Source organism: Stegastes partitus, unplaced genomic scaffold, assembly GCF_000690725.1.
Source record: "Stegastes partitus isolate 25-593 unplaced genomic scaffold, Stegastes_partitus-1.0.2 Scaffold210, whole genome shotgun sequence".
NCBI lineage: Eukaryota > Metazoa > Chordata > Actinopteri > Pomacentridae > Stegastes > Stegastes partitus.
Window position 1 is genome coordinate 274111 of NW_007577941.1, and position 8676 is coordinate 282786.

Consider the following 8676-nt stretch of genomic DNA (forward strand, 5'->3'; position numbering starts at 1 on the left):
TTTGACACCCAAATAAAAATCTGAGGGGCCATTGTTTCGCCGAAGCTGTTGGGATGTGCAATTAGGCAAGTGTCTGGTAATGACATTAATTATGTTTGTTAGCATTAAGGTTTATTATTAATCAGCAGAATCAAAGCGTCTTTAATTCCTCTGATTTTTTATTGTATTCATCTCCAACTAGTTCTAAGTCCCTCATATGTGAGTCATGACAACACACACACATCCTTGTCAGGTGTTTTTATTTTGTCACTTAAATCCAAGGTAGCAAAAACAATACACAGCTGAAATATCATAGACGTACACAGAAACTCTAAAACATTGAAACAAAAAAAAAAAAAAAGGTGCTTCACCACCTCAAAAAAATAAAGCTTCCTCTTCAGTATAGCACACCTGAATGCAAGCAGAGTCGACCTGAAGTGATCTGCCACACAAAGTATTTAAAAAAATAAATCAGGTATCCTTCAATAATGCTACTAAATGAGATTTTTTACAACAGTTTGACACAATATATGCTTCTTTTTCTTTAACGCTGTCTCTCTGGTGAGAGTCATTGGTATTGACTCTGAAGGCATGTAAATCTGACAAAAGTCACAAAAAAACAAAAGATGTTATTGCTTTTTCTGAATGATCCACACTGCATATACTTACAAGTTTTAATGTTGTTTTTTTTTAGCCTTTGTCAGAAATAATAAATAAGGAAGAATAATCGGCTCATGAATAGTCTGATTGCACTTAATCCTTTAGACCCCCAAAACACTAACTAGGTCTAGTATGGTAATAATACCTGTCTGATTACATCGGCAAGCCATTATACATACAAGCAGTAATGTCATTATGTTTATACAGATGATAAAACTAAACTGTTATAGTGACAAAAGCACTACATTCTATAATACACAGGCAATCACAGATTGCAAATCTTAAGTAATAATGTCCTGCCCTCTCATTGAATCGGTAAAAGGTTCCAAAACTATCAAGAAAAAAAAAAAGCGTGTCGTATCACACAGCAAAAAGTTTGTCTCGATGGGAAGCAAAAGTTCACTCTACAAGACAAAAAAAATTTAAAAAATGCACTGGAAAGTGTTTTTACTGGTATCACGGCAAAGTTGTGGGATACTTCTGGTACATTCTTTCACAACATGGTTCACCCTGGTGGCTTGTTTCACTCACATGTGCACATTGCTGACATTTTTTTTCTTCAGTCCAGACTAATGCTTTCATGTTCACATTCTTTCCTTCTTTAAACAATCCTCTCTGTTTGTCTGGAGCTTATTAGTGACGGACGAAAACATACTAAAAAAAAAAGTGTCGCTTCTCCAAAACAAAAAAAAAAGTGAAAAAGTGATTTTGTACTGAGAAATAGCTGTGATTGTGAATATAACACCATTTGCTGGTAAATAACTCCCCCAAGCAGGTTGCATTTTGTGCTCCAAACATTCTCACAGAGTGTCTCTCAAATCCCCACACAGTGAATGTGAGTCGGTAGTAAACTAATTGGCACTTCTTATATATTTCACCTCCACTCATTCTACTGTCATCTATAAAAAAAAAACAACAATTTGAGGAATATTTTGATGAGAAGATTTGATACAACTCGTGTTTCTGTGCGTTGAATGTGTTGCTAAACAAAGCCGGTCGCCTCCTTCTATCATCTCGAGCAAGATGTTCCCAAATGTAACTAACATTTCCCCAAAATATCACGCTACTCCTTTCAAAAAAAAAAGGGAAATGTCATTCATTATCATGCATACATTTGGTTTGGGGCCACTGAAAACTTACAAAATAAATACTCAATTTGGTTTGATTGGGAACGTACATCTCAGCGATGCTACTGAGGCCACTGAATACATTTCTGTGTGAGAATGAAGACATGTTTCTGCCCACTCTAACAACATTTCCCTTTTAGATCACAATATATTCAGACTAATTAATAAAAAAACAACATTATAGCACCCTCATCATGTCTTCTCTGCTATGACCAGGACACTAAAGCACACATGTCCTCTCCTTAAAATAAAAATCTGTCGACTGCTCACTTCAACCACAAAAAAAAAAAAAAGAAAGGCGAACACTGTCCTCCTGTGTGGTGTGAAGGAAGCCTTAATGCTGATGGGAGTAAGAACAGAAGGGAGGGAGAGGCTGTTTGGCCACAAGGAGGTGCAGAGGACATGGCACGTTAGATGAGGGGCTTTTCTGACCTGCACTTTGTTATGAGAACAAAGGATGAAGTCAAAACAATGAGTCCTTTTTCTCCTGTTGTTCTTCTCATTCTTCACATAACTGATCCATTTTTATGACGGCTGCCCTTCACCCTGGTTGTCTGCCGTTGTGTAGCTCAATCCATGTGGGGCTTCTCGATGCCACCCTGAGAGATAGACAAGGAAGGCTCGTATTAGTAATCAATCAGTTTACTGCAGCAATTAGGAACAGAATGCAATAAAATTTAACAGTTTGGAAATTCAGAAGTAGTGTGTGGCCTTCAGTGACTCATTTTCAAGACTGAAACCAAAATCTGTGGGCTAAGATTGTTCAATGAATCTCTTGCTGCTGGTTAAGCTCATATAAAGGCCTAATTTAAGTGTCATAATGTGTCTTTCAGTTCCTCTTTTTTTCAGATTTGTTTTTCCCCCCTCGGCAACTGAACATTTTGTACAATCAGTGGGGAAAGTACAGCTGGCTCATTACTCGTTTTGCCCATCAGAAAAACATTTTTAAAATACTCAAAACATGGATTCTAAATCAACACATGTGACTGTAACCTGGTTAAAATGGTTAAAAAAATAATCAGCTTTAAATCAGATCTAACAAAAGCTGGATGGAGAAAAAGGGGCTTTTTACAAAGAAATAAATAAAAAAAATCTTCATGGTTAATTCTGCTAAACAGATTGTTTCACTGTAACTGGCTTAAACCCAAAATAGAAAAAAAAAAAGCCACCAAAAAAACAAAATTGAGAAAAAAAAAAAAAAAGAAAGTCTCATGTCCCTCCTGATCCTTCTCATAAATGACCCGCTGGAGCGAAAGAGAGAAAAACACAGAACAAAACCACGAGTTCAGACTTGTGCCAACATTCCTCCGGCCTCATCACAAACAAAAACAACAAGTAGCAAATGACCCTCTGGTCAGCCGAGTCCTGACTGGCTCTGTGTCTCGCCACGACTGTGAAAAACAACAGCTCTTAATCTGCTTTCACGCTTTCACTGAGTCAAACTGAGGGAGTGACGGGACTCTTACTTTACAGACAGAATGAGGTGAGGCTTCTGGGCAGAAGCTTAATGAAGACATCAAAGCTGACTTGATGGGATAATTATGAAGGAAGGGGGGCGTCCAATGCTCTTTGCACAAATTTAAACCATTTGACAATGTTATCTGCGGCTGTGGTTCAGCTAAATAATTGCAAATAAAGCGTGCGTGGTGCAAAAGGGGGGAGTCTTTTGAAGTCAGCGTTTTCTATTCGAGTTAAGACAAGAGCGCAGAGGCTGATGCTGATAAATGTGGAGGGATATTTCATGCAAATATGACAGAGTAAAAACTTTGAATGTGTCACGCCGATTCTGTGTTTGCCCCTGAATTTTCACTTGGCAAGTTAGAAAAGCCTTTGGATGGAGATCAAGAGCATCGTGTGACTGGTTTCCGCTGAAACCTGCAGCAGTAAAAGAAGCGATTTGGTAGCTGTTTAAAGGAATGGTTTACCTCAAAGCTGAAAATGAAAATGCTATTCTTGACGTTTAAGTACGAAAATAATCGTGAAACTAACAAACTCAACATCAAATACATCGTGAATGTTCTCTCGTGGAGGGTAACCCAATTTTACACCACTGATCTGTAAAATGTTCTCTCAGGATCCATGTTGTCCAAGAAGATTTCCAACAAACTACACAACAACCTGTGTTCATGCCTGTCAAACAGTAGTTCACAGGCTTCTTAAGCAGTAAGGCGGCGTTGGCTGAGTTTTTCAAGGGGAGAAAACTAATCTTTAGTCGGATAAATGCTAAACTTTGGGACCCAGTTATTTGGCTCCTGAAAACACGGATTATGCCACATGTGTTTGGATGAATTTGTCAGTTTTGTGATGCATTTTATTCCCCATTCAGTACATCTATCCATCCATTATCTATACACCGCTTAATCCTCACTAGGGTCGTGAGGGGTGCTGGAGCCTAACTCAGCCGATTTAGGGCAAAGGCAGGGGACACCCTGGACAGGTCACCAGTCCATCGCAGGGCCACTCAGTACATCTAATCTATTCTATTTGGTGAGTTCAAGATATGACCTGTTCATAAAGTAAACTTATCAGAAGTTTGTAGGACAAACTGTGTAATGAAGACACTTTATCTGCAGTTTTATTGGTGCAGATCTGCTACTGACTGCAAATATTCCTTTAAGGTGAAGTGAAGTTTGACACGATGCAGAATCAGCAAAACACATCAGTATGTGAGTGTTTAATCTGAATATAGTATTACCATGGCAAGTTGCCGTCCTATGTTGCCCACAGTCACGCCGCCTGAGAAGAATATGCACGGGAGCCAGGAGCGTACATACAAGAAGTCTGGAGATGTGTATCTAAAATAGAAAAAAGAGAAACAAAAGAGTCTTGGTAAATAATGATTAATAATGTAGAGCAAACAGACGAGAAGTCTCTGCGGCTGTGGTTTTGCTGCTCCGTTTCTAAACCCTGGAGGCAGAATGAAAACAAAAATCCCAAACAGACATAATATAATAATCCAACAACAACATAAGTCTCAGTTAGATTTATGAATAAGATACACAGAAGGTTAAAAAAACAAAACAATGTAGAGACAATGTTGGAAAGAGATCTGAGTGGAGCAAAAATACAACTATCATGCTGGCAGCAATACAGTCTAACCCTCTGTTTTTAACTTGTACACTCAGCACGAGTTCTTTTTTGAGCCACTTATCCTGGGCAGCTGCTGCATATTTCTGATGTTGTGCCACTGATGCAGGTAGGGGGGGCTGTTAGGACTTTTAGTACTTTTTTTGGGAAGCAGACAGATATTTCCAGGTGCTTTATCTGCTGTATTCACACCACAGCTGGGTTTACTCCCACACTTAGACCAAACCACATAGCTTTTGATGTGAGTGTCACACGAAAGCAAAAAAATTCTGGTTGACGAAGCACTTTGTGATGAATCATTTCAAAAGTTTTGTTTCATCAAAAGGGAAAACCTGACTGCCAGACTTTCCTTGAATACTGCATTCTTGTTAACTTACTGGTAAACTCCATTGTAGACCAGCAGCTGTGTGATCAGAGTAGCTAGGAAGGCAGTGGTGATGCCCAGGCCAAAGCCGCTTCTGGACCGGTCGAAGGTCCACCACAGGCCCAAGGACAGGGCGGCCAGCGTTAGGGAGAGCTGCACATTGTTGGCGAAGTCTAGTTTCTGTGTCACGGGAAGTTAAGGACAAAGTCAACCAGTGTGACGCACTGAGGTTAGTTCATATGCAAATATTTGTGTGTTCCATCACTACCCAGTGTCAAAGGGTAAAGACGGTCACTGTGTTGCTCTAGATACTCCCCAAACTAGAGGCGGATTATTGGTGTATTTTCCACCTGTTAGCTACGACTAAAAAAAAAAAGACAACTCTGAAGTAAACTGAGTCCACAGTGAAAGGATACAACACTGGCGTGGTTGATGCCCACGAACACGGCGATGCACCTCATGACGCTGGCCCACTCCCTCTTGAACTTGTGCGGCTCTCCCAAATGGCTGTCGAGGCAGGGATACAGCAGACCAACAACAGCTGCGAAAAGGGAACAAACAGACCCAAATTATACAAGATAAGCAGAAAAATCAGCAAAACGCAGAAGAGCAAGTCCTCTCATGGAGCTGCTGAGAGACGTTATTTGCTGAGCCTGTGTTTCCATTATTAGTGACCTAGTCCTAATGCACGTATGCTGAAAACCACCTAAAAGAAGAACATCAACTAATTTAGTCATTTTACTTCCTAAGCTTGGTGTTTGTTTGACTGTGTGGGCTTTTTAGATGATTCCTTGTTTTGTGTAATGTCAAGCTGGCCTGTTCCGCACGAGTTATTCTACATCTGTGAAGTTCAGAAACAGGAACTATAGAAACACAAATACCAAATCTGTGTCTCTGAAGCTACAGGAATTAGAACTGAAACATTTAGTCGGGTAGTTGATTAGTGACACTACAGAGAACTAATTAGAAACTATTGTGATGATCAATTTGTTGTTTACATCGATTCTCAAGAAAAAAAAAAACACCACATAGTTCTTCATTTCCTCTTTCTAAGTCTTTGGTGTCAGTAAAAGAAAACACAATTTTGGACAGAATTAAAAACATTAACTTTGGCATTGAATGAAGTGATGATGAGCACTTTGTACTATATTTGGAATCCCAAACATTCAGCATGTATTCAAGATAACAGCTGTCCTGATTCCTCATTGACTGTACCCAGTTGATGCTTTATATTAGACTGAGATTGAACCTCATCAGTTTTTTTGTTAAATTGACACAAAGAGAATATGTCATCAAGGGAAAAATACCCCACATTTGCAATTTCAAGCACTTAATATCTGAAAACATGCTGAACTTCTCAGTTTATTTCAATGTAAACTGGGCATCCTCCTATTTGTCGAACAAAACAAGTTATTAAATGACACCATCTTCAGCTTTAGGAAACTGAAGAACATTTTCTTTCATTTCTGACATTTAAAGACTAAAAAGCTGCCTGTTAAACTGAAAAGCAGCCATTATTGAGCAGTAGTGAGAAATAGAAAACACCAGAGTAAGTTACTGTAAACAAAGTCCTGAGCACTAAATGCACACAGTTCACACAATGAAGACCTTAAACAAGTTACTACACGACAGAGACTTTAATAAAACACAAACTAAGGTGAACTGAACACGACAACAAGAAGCCACATCTTGTTTTCCGTTTGTTTTCTGCCCTACAGCACATGGGAGGAGGAGCCACGCGTGGATGCGGCTCTTTTCTTCCCCCTTGTCTCTCTCTCTCACTTCCGGGTTCTTGGCCTCAAAGCGCCCGCCCCCTCAGCTCACCCGTTATGACACGAACCAATCAGCGCGCAGCTCGCCTCGTGTCCGGCTGTTGCGACCAATCAGAGCGCAAGATTCTACACCATCTGTGGCACAGTCATTTTTTTTTTAAAGCTGCCTGCCAGACAAAACCATCAAGTCTATTACAGCCTTGGCTTATATAATAGCGCGCAAAAACAATGCCGAATGACGAATCATGACCACATGATCATACAGTAGCTGGTGACAGAGGCGATTATCAGACTGTGTTGTTATTCTGCTCCATATATGTCACAATCGCACTATTTTACTGCCTAGTATGGCGTGTGATGCCAATGCACTTGATTTCCTCACTTTTAGCGCTCACGAATGAATGATAAGTTGCATGCACTGGCTTTATTTCACCCTTTGTCTATTTATCTTTATATGGACAAGCTGCTGCACCGTAACCCCTCCCCTCTGTGCATTCCTTTGTCCCCCAAAATTAGCAGCAAAACTCCTGATAACGTGTCCTCCAGAAACTATCCACAACAACATGTTCATTTAACATCTCCAAAGCAGCACTCACCAGCTCCTGTGCCGCAGCAAGGCGGGATCCACCAGGCAGAGGAAAACAAAGTTGTCATCACCTCCTCGGGAAACAGGGTGACATGTCTTTGTATCTGCAGCAAGTTGAGCACCAGGGCGAGGAAAACCCCGACCGTGAAGAGGACCAGACCCCGGCGGATGAGGTTGGCGGTGCGGACGTCGTGCAGCGAGCCGTAGGCATGGCTGAGCACCGAGGTGATGATGGACATCATTTCTTCAGCTTTGGATGCCAACCAGTTCGCTCCAGATGACGAGTGCTTAGTTTCAGCCTTGGGTGAACAGGAGCAGCTCCAGCAGTGGTCCTCCAGTCTGGACATTTGGCACTTCTTTTTTAGTAGCTGGAGAAGGAAAACACAATCAAATTGTATATACAGTTGCACCAAATCAGTCCAGAGATGCACTGTTGCAGGATGAAAGTTGGTGCGTAAAGCTCGTGATTCTCGCTCCTTACCTTGATCTCCTTCAGTGTCTCACAGAAAGAAAGGAAAAACCGATTAAGCCGGGATCTCCCCCCTTCTCCTTTTGTCTCGCTGCTCTTTAGAAAACAAGGGCTTTCAAATGGCGTTGTTTGTTCACATCATCGGTCGCAAACACACGGAGGAAGGAGGAGGAAAAAAAGCCACACAGTGCTACTCCATTCCAGCGCACGGAGCTCATAGCAAGCGACGAGAGCTTCCTCTGCAGAAAACAATCACAGCTGTGTCGGGTGAGAATCGGCAGCCAATGGGAGCGCGGCGGCTGATATGACGTGACGCCACCCCACCGCCCCCTTCGTCCGGGACAGACGCACGGAACAGGAGGCTGGAGAGCTGAAATGAAAGTGGAAACAGAGAGAGAGACTCTAAATGGCATGAAAACATATGCAGCTCATGCTATAAGGAGCATTTGGAGAGCTGGGTGCAAAGAAAGTGCAAGCTCAAAATGTTGCATCAGTGCCAAAAAAGTTGCAAAAAAAAGCACTAAGTATCTGAACATGCCAAGAAAACACGTGTTTACCAGGTAGGAATCAAGCTCAATCCTGTCTGGATGGAAGCTGAAAGGAGTTTTTCTCTCTCCCCTGCACAGGTACCC

At 41.2% G+C, this 8676-nt stretch overlaps 1 protein-coding gene across 1 annotated transcript; it reads right to left on the reverse strand.

Annotated features, from left to right (window-relative positions):
• Positions 1-222: 222 nt before the first annotated feature.
• insig1 (insulin induced gene 1) lies at positions 223-8256 on the reverse strand. Its single transcript, XM_008280794.1, has 6 exons — positions 8057-8256; positions 7586-7943; positions 5634-5758; positions 5231-5397; positions 4462-4561; positions 223-2365 (listed from the first exon to the last, which is right to left on the reverse strand). The coding sequence occupies exons 2-6, from the start codon at positions 7920-7922 to the stop codon at positions 2336-2338; spliced, it is 759 nt and encodes a 252-aa protein (XP_008279016.1). The 5' UTR covers positions 7923-7943; positions 8057-8256; the 3' UTR covers positions 223-2335.
• Positions 8257-8676: the final 420 nt, after the last annotated feature.

Excerpts from the sequence above, each read along its gene's own strand:
- insig1 (XM_008280794.1), bottom strand. The coding sequence starts at position 7,922 with ATGTCCAGACTGGAGGACCACTGCTGGAGCTGCTCCTGTTCACCCAAG. Across the intron at positions 5,759-7,585 it reads TTGCTGCGGCACAGGAGCTG|CTGTTGTTGGTCTGCTGTAT; the intron begins GTGAGTGCTGCT and ends CCCTTTTCGCAG. Across the intron at positions 2,366-4,461 it reads TAGGACGGCAACTTGCCATG|GGTGGCATCGAGAAGCCCCA; the intron begins GTAATACTATAT and ends TCTATCTCTCAG.